The sequence below is a fragment of the Triticum aestivum genome, chromosome 3B (genome assembly GCF_018294505.1).
Source record: "Triticum aestivum cultivar Chinese Spring chromosome 3B, IWGSC CS RefSeq v2.1, whole genome shotgun sequence".
In the NCBI taxonomy this organism is placed as follows: Eukaryota; Viridiplantae; Streptophyta; class Magnoliopsida; order Poales; family Poaceae; genus Triticum; species Triticum aestivum.
The window spans coordinates 382,745,367-382,763,130 of record NC_057801.1 but is presented as its reverse complement, the minus strand read 5'-3'; the positions used below and the strand labels follow the sequence as shown (position 1 = coordinate 382,763,130).

At 43.4% G+C, this 17,764-nt stretch overlaps 2 protein-coding genes across 5 annotated transcripts; both read right to left on the bottom strand.

Moving 5' to 3' along the window:
- Positions 1–1,456: 1,456 nt before the first annotated feature.
- LOC123069962 (zinc finger CCCH domain-containing protein 7) lies at positions 1,457–11,518 on the bottom strand. 3 transcript variants are annotated; one of them, XR_006433262.1, is made up of 11 exons: positions 10,230–11,518; positions 9,849–9,908; positions 9,603–9,731; positions 9,159–9,209; positions 8,646–8,786; positions 7,965–8,540; positions 7,659–7,726; positions 6,111–6,202; positions 3,001–6,030; positions 2,685–2,784; positions 1,457–2,598 (listed from the first exon to the last, which is right to left on the bottom strand). XR_006433262.1 is itself a non-coding variant. In XM_044492961.1 (7 exons), exons 1-6 carry the CDS (start codon positions 11,313–11,315, stop codon positions 7,971–7,973), a joined length of 2,037 nt encoding a protein of 678 aa, XP_044348896.1. In that variant the 5' UTR covers positions 11,316–11,518; the 3' UTR covers positions 7,497–7,726; positions 7,965–7,970. The 3 variants fall into 3 exon arrangements, 2 of the variants coding, with proteins under 2 accessions (XP_044348896.1, XP_044348895.1); XM_044492961.1 differs by lacking the exons at positions 1,457–2,598; positions 2,685–2,784; positions 3,001–6,030; positions 6,111–6,202 and having other exon boundaries at positions 7,497–7,726; XM_044492960.1 differs by lacking the exons at positions 1,457–2,598; positions 2,685–2,784; positions 3,001–6,030; positions 6,111–6,202 and having other exon boundaries at positions 7,497–8,540; positions 10,230–11,517.
- A 3,662-nt stretch (positions 11,519–15,180) lies between these two features.
- LOC123069961 (uncharacterized) lies at positions 15,181–17,558 on the bottom strand. Of its 2 annotated transcripts, XM_044492959.1 has the most exons (4): positions 17,213–17,558; positions 15,679–15,778; positions 15,418–15,485; positions 15,181–15,313 (listed from the first exon to the last, which is right to left on the bottom strand). In XM_044492959.1, exons 1-4 carry the CDS (start codon positions 17,463–17,465, stop codon positions 15,243–15,245), a joined length of 492 nt encoding a protein of 163 aa, XP_044348894.1. In that variant the 5' UTR covers positions 17,466–17,558; the 3' UTR covers positions 15,181–15,242. The 2 variants fall into 2 exon arrangements, with proteins under 2 accessions (XP_044348894.1, XP_044348893.1); XM_044492958.1 differs by having other exon boundaries at positions 15,181–15,485; positions 17,213–17,549.
- Between the last annotated feature and the right edge of the window lie 206 nt (positions 17,559–17,764).

Sequence of the window (17,764 nt, the reverse complement as noted above, 5' to 3'; positions counted from 1 at the left end):
AAAGAAATCTGAACAGATCAGAACTTTCCATACTGGCGCAAGTTATTTAGTAATGTAGAATAAATCACGAACAATCTCTAAAAATCAAATCTAAATTAATTAACCTTACCTTAAATCACTCAATCACATTAATTAGAAAACAAATATTTGATTTTCAGAAAAATCGCTCAATCACATTAACCTTACCTTAACTCACAGATGGTAATCAATCTCCAAACAAAGGAAACAATACATCGAGGGAGGAGTAAATAAATTCCCTTTCTTATGACATGTATATGATCTTCCCTTCCCTCTCCGTTGTCGAGCATTCTTGGTTCTCGAGGCCGATGCTTGGGCTGCGTCACTAGGTCGCGACGGTGCCGGAGGACGAGGACAGCGAGGCCGGGTGCCGCGGCACCGCGTTGGCCGCGGCCGGTGAAGGGGGTGAAGAAGGGCGGCTTCCCTGGCTGTGGCCCTGGGAGTTGGTGCCGTGGAAGCGGCACTTGAAGGACCCGGCGTGGGTGGCCGGCGCGCAGACGCACTTGGAAGCGGGCTTGTGGCCCGCGCCGGATGGCGCCGACGCCGACCCGGGCCACCTCCTCCGCGTATTCTTGGAGCTGTGGCTAGCTGATTTACATGAAATTAATTCCCTCAGTTGTGGTGTCAAATATAATACACATAATCCATATTGTTATGCATTAGCGTGTGTGTGAAATAGATGGATTATGGTCCCATACCCAATAAGATGGATATGTGTGTGTGTTAGAGAGAGAGAGAGAGCGAGAGGGGGAGAGAGAGTGAGAAAGAGGGAGGGAGAGAGTGTATGTGAGGATTTGATGGTAAAAGGTCTCCAATGTCACCTGATATGTATGAGAATATTAATATTAAATTCTTAAAGTTTTTTTTGCGAAAAAACTCTTAAAGTTAATGTGGCCCCGTTGCAACGCACGGGCGTTCTTTTAGTCGAGGGTAGTATATGGCTATTGGCTTCGTTTGGTATTGTCATTTGCCACACGATTTGCTATGATTACACCTATAAATGCACACATGCACATTCAAAAAACAAAATAAATTCATAAAAATGTGAATATCATGTCTAAGTTTAGAACTTAAACTTTGATGAGCTAGTTCCGCCACAAGCACCCTGACTATTTGAGCTGTACTCAGTTCGCGATTTTTGCTAAGATGGTATACTATTCCTTCCCTCAATATCCATGATATAACATTGACAAACAGTTTGATGACCATTTGAAACTTGTTTCGATAACATCAAACTAAGATGGAGGGGACAAGATGGTTGTACTTTCTCCGCGCGTCATGGACAAGACGAATAGTACAAGAAATTAAGAGAGTTGTGGTAATCAATTCTCGAAAGGAAACAGCATATTAATCATATCATAGGAGTCAGAGTCAGGAGAGTATACTTGGGTACAGTAGAGTAGGGTAGGTCGCTGTCTGATGCCGCGGATGTATTTTATTCCGCTGATGGCATGCAGACAAGGGTCAACAGAGACATGCCATGTGCCATCTCACCCCTGCCTGCTTAAACATTTCCTTTCTTGTGATCGCAGCAGCAGCAGCTAGCGGAGGCATGCAACGTGCCTAAACTGCTACGCGCACCTGGCTAACTTATGGGCTCGCCCGGTTGACGAGAAAGCAATCTGATGGCTCACGCGGTCACCGGTCCAGCGCTCGGGCCGGTCGACCGCCGCAGAGTATAGTATAGCCCTTATTAAATTATAAAGAAGAAATATTATGAATTGCTTTGAACCTTAGAGTTACATATGGAGTATCATGTATTTGTTGTTTTGATCTTTTGTACTAGGAGTAGAAAGCAGTCATCCACACATGACCTCTGGTTGTTTGGTCCACCTTTTACAGCACATCATCATTCAGATAGTAGCAAAGCTGCAATTCCTTTTAGCATCCAACTTTCCCAGCAGATGCCCGAAAAGAGAAGACCCATGAAAACCAGTGAACCAATGATTAGAAGATAATTAGCACAGTGTAGTTGGGCTAGCTTTTGCTGAATCAAGTCAACCGAAACAGCCAGGCTAGATTTTTCTTGCAAGATGAGCAATCCGAAACATTGTGCAATTAGTCGTGAACACAATCAAAGATCTCCAGACAATAGTAAAAGAGAAAACCCTCCTGGCCTGCCTACCCATGTGTCAATATCAATCTGCTAGAATTATGGTCATGTATGATTTTTAAAAAGCGGTCAAGGTGCGAATTATGAGCCCGAATATAAGCATGTCCGCATCAAGAAAAGGACAGGCCCCTCATGCAAATTGCAGGCTCAGTTGAATCTGGTAGCAGGAAGAATTACTGCACTAGTTTGGAGAAGAAAACTCATGATTCAGTAACAGGAGCCATGAAAGCCGGATCTCGGGATCCACGGGGCAATTGCACGCTCGCGTGACCAATGAAACCATGTGTACTTTTATCGTCATCGAAAGAGAAGAGAACAAACTGTAGTTCTTGGCTGAACTGTGTGATGATATGCGGTGAGCATGAGAACATGGCAGTAGCCAGGATTCATGGAGTGTCGTTGTCATGTTCAAGAAGGGTCTCGGGTGATAGGCTCCATTTCTAACTGAGGAATGTGATGGCCAACAGCTACATTATGGGCAAAACTGTCATAAGAAAATTGCAGTTCAAGAAATATTGTATGTAGAGTAGAATATGAGGGAGATGGCACTGACAATGAGTGGCCGGAGGTATTGAAACCCATAATTGCCTAACCCTCCTGCTAATTATCTCTGAAATGGCGACCAATCGAAGTAATCGGCTGTACTTGATTTCCTGAAAAATTCATAATAACCTGAGCGCAATCCAGACAAGAATGGGTCAAGACTTTGATTTGGACATGTTAATTAAAAGATACAGTTGAGCAGTCCATGATTTAAACATGTAAAATAAATACTCCCTCCGTTTCAAAATAGATGACCCAACTTTATACTAACTTTGTACTAAAGTTAGTATAAAGTTGGGTCATCTATTTTGGAACGGAGGGAGTACCTCCTATTTACCATCAGACAAGGATGGACGGCCGGGCAGAACAGACACGAACAAAGTCTTAAGATTTTCCAACCGTGTCCGTGGATTCCACCTCATCATTCTTCCTGTTGGCATTGACTCGGTCCATTACTGAGATAATTCAAGAACAGTGAATTGCAGAATACATACAGGAATGGTCCTATTAGCAATTCAACAGAGGGTGTGCCGGCTGAATTCGGAGGCCTTGGTCTCTGGACATGAACTGAACGGATGCAGGAGTTCCCTGTTTGCTGAGGGAGGCTGCCAGTTTGATCACTCCAGAGGTGTCGTTTTTGTCAGCCAGCCTGAGTACTCCCTGTGCAAGATTTATGTATGTGACCGTGCTAAGGTGAGAAAGACAAGCAGCAAAGCTGTGTCAAACAGCGACTCCAGTCGACGACTCAATGTCAGATTTGGCATCATTGGAAAAATATATATATACTGGCATATGGCAGTCTGCTGAACAATTTGGTCCTATGAAACAAAAGCAGCTCAATGAAACGATATTGCCATCATCACCAATGAAGAAGGGATCAAGACAACAAGATGTTAAGAGTTCATGTCAAATGTAACAAGGTAAAAGAAAACAGGAGGTATCAATCCTGTCAAATGACATAAATCATTTGTCGGTGCGTTGTACAATCGTTGATAAAAGTCAGCAACAGGCTGTAGCCTTAATAACCAGATAAAGAGTTCACCACTACACAATGTCAAAAGACGTCTTATATTATGGGACAGAGGGAGTATAATTCAACAAAAATGTATGCTGATTGGCAACATGATTACTCTAAATAGCGAAATAGATTTTCTCAGGCAAACTTATTTATATCGACTTTGCAATAGAGCATGGCATGGCTGACTACATATGGCCGGAAAATGCTGGCAACAAAACAAACGAAGTTGGATGTGGATTGTCATTGCCCGTGTAGAGATGGTTGCGAACTGGGGAACATAGCTTGACAGCGATTAGTCTCAGAACAAGTTGTACAAAAATTGCACGATGAGTGAGCAGTATCAGTTATTTTAATTATCTATTTATTTTCAAAAATTATGCAAACTCCTTCTGTTTCAAAATATAAGACATGTTTTGATTTATTAACGACCAATACTTACTTTTTTAATATATGTGGTTTATGTAACATATTTTTATATCATTAGATTTGTATTCAACAATACTCAAATATGATTGTGATTTGTATCACAAAAGAACACATAGGAGCCAATATAAGAATGTTGATCAAAGGTTTTTCTTAACAAATCAAAACACACCTACATTTTGAGAAGGATGGAGTAGTTGCTTGTGTTTTGCTCTTCCATCTGATATGCACAAAAAATGCTGGGTACAAAAGGTTACATACATGCTATATTTTTCTGGTCAACTGTATTTCGCCATATCCCCTTACTCCACAGTTAGGCCGCGCTTGGGGTCGATGTAATTTTATACGGAGGTGATTAACTTACAGGTGTATCTCACCGGCCACTGAGAAATTCCCGGCCAGAAACAAAACGACGGGTCGAGACCTGTATTATTTACAGGGGTATTCAAAAGGAAAAAGATAATCCAAATAGGGCCTTAGGTGTAGATGGTAATAAATCCTCCATGAATGGAGTATATAGAAGGGCCCTGAAGTACTGGTAAATATGCATTTGTTTTCCAACTAAGGGAGAGTATTTATCATAGGAGAAAAGCAACAAAGTGGCTACCTATCAGTCCATCACATCCTCAGGGAGGGGGGGCTTTCACCAGGTTCACACGTTATCCAGTCCCCATGACAAGCAACACATACAGGTTCAGGTGTACAAGCCACTCAAAACCTTTGAATCAGTTGCTTTCACGAGTGCGATAGAGCTATTCCAGTACCAAGATAACAAATTGCACCTCGGGCACAAGCCACTCAAAGCTGACATGAGCAGCATGACGAAATAACACGGTTTAAAGGGCATCATCATCATTGGAAGAAAAACTCGAGATAGCCAGTTAAGAGTCACCGAGGAGCGTAAACTCAGATGTCTGCGACAAATCTGGAGGTGATAAACGCCATGTGAGCCTCCTCAGTGATCATGTGAATGTAATTCTGAACTGATGCGACAACAGCTGTGAGTTTGACAGCGAATAGGCACGGGGCAGGTCGGAGGGAAGCTTGAAATGAAGCAAAAACAATCATACGCAGTCCAGCTCATACCTGGGACACCTTTGATTCTGCCTGCCCCTGTGTCCCACAGTCTCCAGACTAGTTCCACAAGCAATTCTCAACCAAGAGATAATCCCGGGTACTGCATGCATGCGCATGCAAGTTCAAACATCCAATGCACCAGGCCAACACCAGTAATGCTCTCTTTGCCTGGAGAGTCCGGAGGGCCTGAAAGCAGAAAAAGATGGATTTTTTTTTCCTTTCTCCACGTCTGATAAGCACATTGGATACTTGAGATACTGATAGAAGAGCAGCTAGAAATCATTTAGCGCACGGTGCGGCATCTTTCTACAGACAGCCCAACAGAAAGAAATGTGTATGTACTGAATCGACCCGAGGTGCCTCAGAAAGCAGCCTTTGTTAGGAACTGAATAATGACACCTCAAATCTCCACTGCTTCGCCTTGTAAACCAAAACAGCATTAGATCACATGCCGACACAGCAGATAATTTAGCACTCAATCAATAGTCAAGGAAAAAATTAACGAGATCTGGTTCAAGATTTCCACAAGGCTCTGCAGATAAATATTTTTCCACACAAAAAATCTTGGATGAAAGCTAATGCTATGTTTGACAAGGAAAGCTAATACTCGTGAACTGGTCTGAGAGAACATGTTGCCGTGGGAAGAATGCACTCAAACATTGGTTTTTAACATTTGAATTTATCTCACAAATCATAAGTGAAGAAGTAAATTGGTCATAAAATGAAAATACTTTAACAATCTCACAATTTTTACACCATGAACATATATTGTCGCAAAAAATCTTCATGAAATTAGGCCGCCTGTAGAACTAGCAAAAACTGGTACCAAAGACTGCCCCTGCCCAGTTAGTGTAAAATACCATTTTAGCAACAGGAATAAAAATTGCATTTAACTTAGTGCTGAGCCAAAAATCAAACCTCCACTACAAATGCTCTCCAAGGACCCAAGAAAACAGGTGGCAGAACGCTTCAGTGCTTCCAGAGAAAGAACTACGACTTATATCAGTGGTCTACTATGTCATACAAATGAAAACTAAATTAATTAGTAGATAAATATTTAAACATAACATCATTGAACTGTTCTTTTAGACTATTTCAACGATCGGTTGCACCAGCAAACCAGCCGCTTGACCAATCACTTGCCCAACGGTTTCAAATAATTATGATACAACTCATGGTCAAAATTATACTTGGGCGGCAGTGAGCAATGCCAAGTCAAAAAACATAATATAAGAGCATCTACAACCGGACTCCCCATACCCGCCCCAAACGCGTGGACGGGCTGTCCGGTTAGTGCCCGGACGGAAAAACGCCACCCAAACGCCCGAACTTACCGGCACTCCCCATATCCGGACCAAATATGGGGCGGATATCGGGACGCCCGGACGCGCCTGCCACGTCGGACTGACCACTAGGGCCCACCCAATTCGCTCATATCCTCCTCCCCTCTCCTTGCCCGAGAAGCCCTCTCCTCTTCTCTGTTCGCCCTCCTCCGCACAGCCGCACCGGACTTCCGCCGCTATCGATGCTCCGCCGCCATCCTCAACTTAGGGCTTCGCCACCGGACGCCCCAACGCACACCGCCGCCGACCAGGCCGCCACCGAGCGCCGCCCCGGTACGTCAAAACACCACCATACTTTCACCCCACGCTCTACGTGTTCGATGAAATGTCCGAGCCGGTTTTTTGTTCTTTCGGTCATTACTTCTAGGTCACCAATGGAATCGTCGTGGAATGATGGCGATGGAAACGATGATCTAGATGAATTCATATTCAACGAGTTCATCGCATCATCGGATTCGGAGGATGAGGATGTCGAAATGATGATGATGATGATGAGCATCCACAGCTGCGAGATCAACAAGTGCATATGCAACTTCTGGGTGATCTTGTCGAGCAAATGTGGACGCACACTGGAAATCAGTAAACTTAGTCTTTTGTTTTATCAGTTATGCACTATGAACAATATTTATGTTTGAACTATATTTGAATTATGTACTATTAATTATGAACTATTTGTATTTGTGTGCACTAAGCTATGTTTGTCCAAAATGATCGACGTGCATGTGTTTGCGTGGATTTGGTGTTTTGAAAATAGGGACCGTGGTTGCAAATGCCAAGTTTAGATGCTTGTCCGGTCACTGTCCGCGGGCGTATAGGGGCTCGGATTAGCTATCCGTGGTTGTAGATGCTCTAATAATATTACCAGAGATGTAAAATTCATCACTAAATTAGTGGAATCAAGTATCAAGATTCAACAAGATGAACTAAAAATTACTAACACCTCAACTATGACAAGGTAACATTTAAAAATCCGCACACTCATTAAACTCGGAGCAACTTCCAAAGTGTGGTTAAAATGAATCATATGTGAGAGATGACTCATCAAAGCACCGATTCAGGAAGGCATTTATCATACCAGTAAGCTTAGATCTAATGCTACAAATGATTGGCCAAATGGAAGTACCATATGCAGAGTGAGTTGACTGGATAATAACAAATCTTCATGTACCCACGGTGGCACTTAGCCTAATTCTGCAAAATAAGCTTGTGAACTTTCTTGGTAACCAAAAACTATACGCATGACTGCAATATTATATTTATGTTGATCTACCAAAAATAGCAGTTGCAATATGCAATTACAAAATGGAAACTCAGCCAAAAGTACCAAAACAAGCCGCACACTCATGGCATGAACTCATACTGCAGAGGTAAAAAGAACTAGTACTATGTGTAGTCTACAGGTATCAAAGGCATAGTAGTGTATTCATACTTTCCTCTAACTGCCAGCACCAAATAAGAATTCTTGCAAAATTCTTGAAGCCTCTGAAACTTCGTGCTGAGTGCTGAGTGATCCAAGCACTGTAGTAGAGCCAGTAGGCAAACTAGTTCCCTTTGGGTCTGAACTTGGATGTGAACTAGCTTCTTTTGATGAGTTCTTCTCATCGAGCAGTGGAGCTGATCTCTGTTTATTTGGACTGACATTTTTATCCCCTTCTTCAGCCTGCGGTCCACCAAAATTCTGATGTTTACTGCCATTTGTATACATATGCTTCTCGATGGTTAGAGCATCCTGATGCAACATGCTAGAATTTGATCTGTCTTTACTGGAAGGACGAAACTGTACACCCTTTGGTGTACTGGTTGATGCTTTTAGAGCATTTACTGAGATGCCGGCAAGGTTTTTAAGGATGGAGTAATGTTTGGTAGGAGCAGAAGTTACACGTTCGCCATCATGGACCGTTGATGCTTTCTGACTACTTGTTTGCTCTCTGCCAGGTTTTTCAGACACCAATGACGCATCAGATTTCTTTGCATCTGGTTTGGAAGGACCATCTGCAGTTGGCACCTGATAAACAACGCAGTTTTCTCAATTCACAGGGTGGAACTAACATTTTACCAGGCTATTTCACTTCTAAATAAACAATAGGGAATGATTTTGCAAATCACGTACCACATGAGAAAATTTGCATTTATCACCTCTGAAACACATTCCATTTTCCACAAAGTTGTGGCAAGGGTACTTTGACAACTCATGATCATAGGGACAATCATCTCCTTTCAAACAAGAACCGCGCGCAAAATGTGTGCAGGGCTGTAAAATTAAGAAAAGAAATAAGCGGACACCAAAACATGTCATACATCAAAACAAACAGAAAGGAATGCAAGAAAATGTAAAGAAATGAAGTTAGCTGCCACTTGGATTAAGATATATTGGTGTACACATAATGTATTTCAAATCATGTGAACAACTCAACAGTTAACACCCACCATTTCGTGCATGCCTGTCCAAACCATCTATTTCAAGCACCATCGATAGTTCTTGAAAGATGGTTTATATAGGTATGCACAAAATGTGCAGGTGGAACAAATGGATGCAGCCATACATACATGGACATGCACTAACATCACAGTAATGCATAATGAATACTGCAGGCAGACATAAAAACTTCTATAAAGCACATACCTTAGATTTTGTCAAAGGTGTAGTATCATGTGAGAACTTGCAAGCATTGCCCTGCAAAGAGAAAAGAAGAGAATTAGGTTTGTAAAATAACTATTGACAACAAATTCATTATCCAGTGTTTGTACAGAAACTTTGTTGATTTATCAAAATAAAATGTCTACTGATAAAACGGATGGCTTTGCAAGAAGCAATTCAACGTACATTACATCATTCAATATGATACGGCTCCTCGCAATGCTATACAAACAAAACAAGAAATGTTCCTAGAAACCAGGACTTTTGTGATCATTACTCCATCACCTTTCGAGGCAAAAACCTCTATGTGGTTCACAGAAAAAACACATAAATTATTGGCCTAAAAAGATAGAAATGTAATTGAGAATCAGCAATACATGACTATCTGTTCCAAGTGAACAATAAGTTGGTGGCCAGAGAAAAGCTTACCTGCTGGCACTTCCCATGCATGTAGAAGTGGCATAACTTCACTGGTTTCGGCTTTATAACTGGTGCAAGTTTCAGTCTTTTCACACCATCCGCTATCCGCTGCTGTGCTCTCTTAACCCGTTTGTTTTTCTATATGTCAAAAACATCGCGAAGGAAGATTAATACTCCAGAAGGAAAAATACAATTAGAATGCACAGTTGAATAAAGTATGTGTTGAACTCAAATGGTAGTGAAACCAGAACACACCGTCTTCTTAGCCTTTCTTTCCTCTGTCAAATGCCGTTTTCTCTTCCCTAGTTTGGGAGCCTGCAAAGTTTGTCATGGGGCATATTTAATGTCAGTGCTTCTTTTTTTACCGCAATGTCAGTACTTCTGTTGTCAAGAAGAGAATAACTTATTGGATATTGGTGAGTTTTGTACTCTTCTAAAAGTGCATGTGATGGAATTTAAGCAAGAAATCAATAACGTGTTAAAAAAAGGTTCTGAATCAGTTATGCGGTATCACATGATAACTTGCATCTCACAAGCTATATTTTCATCCAAACACAAAATTAAACAAGAAGAAGCAACATGTGAAAAAACATCTAATAACCAATACCGGTTAATAAAAAATGGTATATTCAGTACCTCAGCATCAGGCAGCGGTGTCTCATTCCATTCCACAATTTCATCATAACTGACTGCCTGCGCCCTGGTGACATGCTTTAGTGCATCATCCTTGATATAACCTTCCTTGTTCAGTACAAGATCACTGGTTCCTTTAGTTTTAGGCGTTGAAAGCAAATTCAGACACGGTATGTCCTGGCCAGATGATTCATTCTCCCCCAACACTCTGTTAGTAAAATCCTCTTCCAATTCCTCATCATCTGCATCTTCGAGCTCCGAATCATCAGATTCATCTACATCCAGAGCCTGCATGTCACCCTCAATCTCTCCTTCCTCAACCACGCCACCATCAACTGAGTGCTGATCTAAACCACCCACAGGTCTGTCTTCTTCAGTTCCAGCTCCCAATTCTTTCACCCCCTCAGCTATGTTGCCATCATTGTGTGGTTCACCTCCAGAAACCCCATAGTTCAGCATTGACGTTGTACCGCCACTGGCATCAGCAATCAACCCTGAGAAGTTGGTCATCATCGTATCAAGCAGCAGATGTTCATCATCATTGACCACCACTACATCTGGCTCTGCCAATTCGTCAACCTCCCCCTCCAAACAATCCTTCATCGACCTCAAAACATCCTCTGCCCCCAACTCCTCCACGAACGCAACAGTCTCACGGCAGACGTTTCCCCCAACAACCATATCTGTTACGCCCTCCACCCGCTGAACCCCGGCCACTTGATTCTCCATGTATCTCTGTGGTGCCACAGCCGGGTCTGCAATAGGGTTACCGGTGGCTGCATCGACTGCCGCGGGTGAGGGGTTCTCGATGACAGAAGTCCTTACCGCAGTCTCCTCTTCTCCTAAGTCCTTTCCCCGTCCAGGCGGTACCGAGCACCCCTGTGGCGACTCGTCGCATATAGGGTTCGCAGCGGCGGGCTCGACTTCAAGGGGCGCCGGGGCAGCGAGCTGCGAGGGGCGGTGGTGGAGGCAGTGGGAGAAGAGCCGGGAGAGCGTGCGGTAGGAGGCGCTGTCGAGATGTGATCGCCGGCGAGTGAGGAAAAGGGTGGTTGGGGCAGGAGGCACAGGCGGCACAAGGGAATCCTCCATGGCGAGGGATTAGGCTGCCTTAGAATTAGGGTCTACGGGTGGGAGTTGGCTGGGTTGGAGTTAGGATATCGAGCAGTGGTCTGCCTCGCCGTGCGAGCTCGGCGGCGCCGACGGAACTGTCCGATGAGGAGAGGAAACCCCATTGTCGTCCAAAGCAGAGGCGGCAAATAAGAGAGTTTGGGCCAGAGTGTAATACCGTTAGCTATAGGTACTTCGGCCTTTAACGATGCCAAATTGGCCCATAAATTAGGGTGAACAGGCTAAAATATAGTTTGATGCTGGTGACATGGTGTATCAAGATCCAGAGAAACCGCAGCTGCTCTTTGCCGCGACCATCACGGGAATAATCTGGGAAGCTCTTCTCTGGTCATATTCGGATTGCACGACGCCACCGTCTTAGTCAATTGCTTGTAGGGCTGTAAGAAAAGTTCGAGGCTTGTGAGCCGCTCAAGGCAGACTCATTTTTTGGTTTTATTAGAGATCGACTCGAAAAGAAACGAGCTGAGTTTAAACACTTCGCATAGGTCAACTAAGAAACGAGTTGATTTTGAGCCAATACTGGCTCGTTCGATTTTACCTCGATAACTCAACATAATATCATTATGTTAAATGATCATGCCATATATTAAATAAGAATAAGATAATTTGTTACCATATATGTTGTCCATGATTTTCTTCATTATATTTACCAACAAACATGGAAGCTTGAAGATTTAGGCCTAATTATGATACGTGGTCGACAATGTGTTAAATATCATTTTTCTTTTCAAAAGTTCTTAGCATATGCACCTTCCTTTTTTTGTTTTTCGTCCACGAAAATCACCATCTATTGCTAGTTTTCCCAAGAGAGCAAGATGAGCTCTCCTAAGCACGACGGTGATGTCGTAAATCTCAAGATGATATGTCGGCTCAGTCTTTCGGAGGTGCTCATAGGGGTAGGGTGTGCGTGTGTGCGTTCATAGGGGTAAGTGTATGCGCGTGTATATGAGCGTTTGTGTCTGTGCTGATGTTAAAACACACACACACAAAAAAAAGCATGATGAGATGGCGTACAAAGTTGTGTCATGTTGTGTCCTTATCTATTTGGAATAATCATCATAAATTTATAATTTTTACCATCTCATTTAGCTCGAAACTCCTCTAGATCGACTCGAAAACGTTACAAGCTGAGTATGAGTCATGTTCTAAAGCTCGATCTTGAGCTTCACTCAGTTTTAGCTCGCTCAAATTTTAATATGAGTTCAGTTGGGCCAACTCCAACTCATTCAAACTAGACTCGTTTGCAGCCCTAATTGCTTGTCGTGAAGCATTGGCGTTGGCCGAAGACCCAGGTCTACAAAGTTTCGTTATAGCGTTAGATGCTAAACAGGTGGTCAGTGATGGTGAATGGTAACCGAGGCCGGGAAGAAGGGAAGGTCGAATAGGATGAGGTATATTTTGACAATGTAGCCACACTGGATCAATTTGGCATTAAAAATCGTTTCTCCTCATTAACTCATGGGAAATGATTCATTCACCCGGATAAACCTGGGAATGGTTTGGATCAAAACTTAGTTTTTGGTTTGGTTTTTGATTTGGTCTCACTAATTTGGTCTATACTGGATTTAGATAGACAAACGATTCGGCTCGGTTTGGGTTGTGGCTAATAACGGACTGGATAGGTTTGGGTTGGGTGCAGACTTATGGGTTGAAAACTGCTGCAAACTATGATTTCAGACCGGATTGATGGATTAGTCTCAAGCGAAGGTCCAAATGCCACTGCCTTCCCAGCATGTTCAGTCGCTTCTTGTCAATCTATCCATCGTCCAGCCCAAGCTTCATCCACGTGCGTACTCGTGCCATGGACGCCTCTGACTTGGGAGAAAATTATCTTGACTTGGACCTGCTGCACCTCCATGACCACGCCGATGACAAGGGTAACATCCATGATCACGCCGACGCCGGCGTAGAACCTAGGGTGTTGGGAGCGGTGGCGACCGGCACGGTGACGCCATGACCGACACGGTGGCGACCGGCGTGCGTGTGCGCTAGGAGCGGTCCGTGCAGGCCACTGGCGCGTGTGTGCGTTTGTCCGTGCGTGCGTGCGCCAGGAGCGATCCGTGCAGGGCACGGGCGCGTGTGTGCGTGTGTGCGTGCGTCGAGAGCGTGGTGTGGGCATCAGGCGCGCGAGCCGGCCGCGTCGAGTGCGTGCATGCGCTTCGGGCACGCGAGCCGTGGAGCGTGGGACGTGCCGAGTGTGCGAGTGGGGTGCGTCGAGAGCGCGGCGTGGCGCATGAGTGCACGCACGTATAAGTCCCCCTCCCTCCCGTGTATTGTACCAAGTGGATCGAGTTCGTGCACGAGGAGAAAAACAGAAAAACAATCGGTGTGGCAAGGTGTTTGTCCGTGACCAAATTCTTTGTGTCCATTCCCCCGCCGTGTCTTGTTGTCTCCGGTGATCGCCGGTGCGCTATGAGTCCCTTTTTACGCTGTGAGTGCGTTTTAGCTAACATAGGAGACGCAGCGACCAACACGCCCTGAGTAAACGATCATGACCTAAACGGCAACTGCCTTCTTCAAGTTTGTTTGTATCCAAGTTCCAACACCCGAGCAGCAGATACTCACTAGTCAATTACACGGCTGTTGTGCTTTGTCCATGGTTTGAGTTTGTGGGTTTAATCCAAAACTTGGAAACAGTTAGAGCTGGATTGGGTGGAAAATACGTACAGTTTGGTTTGGTGTAGATTCTAGCTATAAGTTTTTGGTTTGGATTGGTTTGGAAGATTTTCTCCGTGCTTCCCACAGAAAACATGTGGCTGTGACCCATGCAAGCCACAGTCTATACTTATCCACAAATAATGGTTTTTGTAACAAAGCTTTTAATCGTTTCTCCTCATTAACTCATGGGAAATGATTCCCTTCACCCGGCCAATCGTAAAGATTTTGTCCGCACTTCCCAGGAAAGACACGTGGTTGTGACCCATGCAAGTCCTAGTCTATACTTATCCACACATAATGGTTTTTGTAACAAAGCTTCGATTGTGAAGAAGGTTATCTATGGCAACAATGGTGGCAGTGCAACTTCCGTGATATATTTCATTGCAAAAAAAAAATCCCGCGGCATCACCCATGTTGCAAAAGTCCTTCTGCAACATCATCTTTGTTGCAAAAAGATGAAGATGAACAAAAGAACTCTAGCACAACCTTTATTGCAAATATTTCTGTAACATGAGCTCTATTGCAAAGGGTTCTACAACACTACTTTGTTGCAAATGTGAGGACAAGACGATGGCCGCTAGATGTCACCAAATCTAACGGTTGTCGAGGCGATGGATCTTTCAAAAAGATCCACCGGCCAACACCTAGCACGCCCCTTAACTCATTGACACATAAGTAAATTTGCTTATCCGAACCCTAAGTTACTACCGTTTCATCAAGACAAGGCTTTGAACAACAATTACTCTTTTAATATTTGATTATTTCCTTTCATTGAGACAAGACTTGACCAACAATTACTCTTTTCATATTTGAATTATGTGATACAAAATGATTATCATAACGAAGTACTTTTAAATACAAATCTAGTGACACAAATTTCATGTCATATAATTTATGGAGTAACCATTGGTCAAATGTGTGTCTTAACGAAACAAAATACCAAAATGGATTTGCAACGGAGGTACCAAGTTACCCGCACTATGACTAGACTAAAACCAACGGGGCAGAAGCAGAAAATTACCTCGAGTTTAGCAGCTGTAGTATGCACGCAAAACTTTTTTCTTAAAGGGGGGAAAAGGCGAACATCATAGTTTGATGGACGGAAATGACCCCAAGGATGCTACTCTGACAGTTTGACAACACAAGCAAATGCATAATGCAGTCGAACTAGCATACAAGTACATATCTCAAATAGCAGTAAAATCATCGATAACCATCTCCTTGTCATGTTTATTCAGTGGAACAAACGTTTTGTTTGGTGAAGAAATTCAGGCAGGTGTCTCTTGGCTTTGCTCTAACCCCGCCTCGGAAGGAGAATACATCTATTGTAAGCTCCTAGATGTTCACATTAGCATCATTCAAAGCTGAGGTGAAACTCCCATCGGTGCCATGGGTTTTCATTACCATGAAATTTTGTGCCTTCCTTTAGCAATTCTCCGAGCAATCACCTTACGCCCACCCGTGGTTGATTTACTGCAAAATGAGAAAAGGAATGGGAAAACCGGATATCAGCACACTGAGAACCAAATTTGCTGAGAACACAGAAACTTATGAACAAAGTCTGGTCCATAAAAAACACCAGCTAAACTAATTGCTCGCCATAAAAAATTGGCATATTTTAGTTAGTCACATGAAGGAGGGAGCGAGGGAGGGAAAGGAGACAGACCGTGCACGAAATCCATGGGTTCGTTTCCGCTTGATGGTGCTGGGTTGGTAAGTCCTTTTGGGAAGTAACTCAAGGGGTTCATTAGCAACAGGATCAATTCCTACAGATAGCCAAGTACCAACTAAGGAAGATAATCCAATTTGCAAAAAATAACCATTTCAGTCATACATTTAGAAGGTAATTAATAATCAATTCTGCAGCACTTACCAAAAAACAATGAAACGATATGATCGGCAAAAATAACAAAAGATCAGCACACTATGTGCTCCATTCAGTCAAACTATTCGTAATAGCAAAAAACAGGAGTATTTCTCAAGTATCTCTGAGCATTTTAGATTCCAGGGAATCCAAGCCTTCCTAAATCACATGTCCACGTGTTGAGGAATTTTCAAAATTCATGAAGTCTTTATTATAATATGGTTTGCTGAACAGTGTTCATGGTTCCACGTGCTCCATAAACAGATGTACTCTACAAAACAGTGATCCATAAAATTTATGTTCTGTTACCCTGGTTGATATCCAAGCATAAAAAGACAAGTTGAAATTTAAAACAATGTATAATGCATTCCTATGCTCGCATGATTCTCTACAAAACAGTGATAGCAAACTTTTTGTGAGTGAGGTACATAACTGAACAAATATAAGAAACATCACTACATCGAAAGCAAGCAACTTTGCAAGAAATGAATTGATTAAACTCTGTCATTTGTAGCTTGAGAAAATGTGAACCAAACCTACAAAACATTGGCAGTGTACTGAAAATGGTTCCAGTAAACCGTATATTTAACCATATAAAAGGAATAAATAAAGCTATGAGTCACTCTACTCGCTTGTTAAGCTGGGTAGGTCGTATAATAGCTACTAGGTGGTTGACGGCCAAGTACTGGTTATTTTAGGCACCAAACCTTTATTTGTATCAGTGAGCCAGATCAAAGAGGACACAATTCCTAAACTAATCAGCAATTTACTCCAATTATCATGCACCGGAGATGTCTGCTAAGCTTAGTGAGCCAGATCAAACAGGACACAATTCCTCAACTTATTAGCAATTTACTCAAATTATCATGCGCCGGAGATGTCTGCTAAGTGTATAATAAACATATCAAATAACCACCAACACCTCATACCACGAGTCGAGGCACTTGGTATTAAAAAAAATGAATAGAGGCAATAATGACATAATGGGACTGCAGAACACTAAGCTGCTCGTGCACCAAATCAACCAAGTAAATCAGACAATCAATGTGAAGTAGGATTTCCGAAGCAATCCTATCAGTTCTTTCAACCACCCCCACAGCCCCAGACAAGTGCTAGTAGTGTCAAAATTAACTTTCTAGCTCGCAAGAGACTTATGAGGAGTTCCGCAATCTGTAGACAGCGAGTTGTATGCAACATTTCCCCACTTTATACATCTCTCATTCACCATTTATCCAACAACGATACAGCTAAAGGCCAATGATCCAAATGTCTGATGCAGCGAAATATTCTAGAAAGCTTAAGGGGAAAGTGGGGTAGAGCAGGCGAGAGGTCATACCATCGTCAATGAGGAACCGGAGAGAGGGGAGGCCGCAGGGGAAGGAGATCTCCCCGGGGAGCGAAGTTAGTCTCGCGACCACCTCCGCGTCGTGTGCGTCCACCGACGCCGGCGGCGGCGGGACGTGCGGCTGGATCCTATGGAGCAGCGACGGAAGAGGAGGTCCGGTCCGCAGAAGAGACGGAGGCGGGGAGGCGAGGAGGCGGCCGAGGAAGGAGGAGCCAGCCCGCGCTAGGATTTTCGCCGACGCCATCGCCGTGATCCACTTCGTCCTGGACCTTCTTAAACCCTAGCTTCCACTTCCGCCTTTCCAAAGCAGTTGACCTATGGTGAGAGATGGTCTCACGACAAATGGGCCTGGTGGTCAGGATTAGAGCCCCTAGTAGATGGGCCCAAGCTAACCCAGAAAAGAAGGCTAACCACAACTGTGGCTCTCTTTGCCTAAAAAACAAACAAATTGTGGCTCTCCTTTCTTGTGTGCATATCGAGCTCCCTCTTCGATTTAGGCCATGCGCATACCTTTAGATCATCAATTTTATACAAATCTAATGT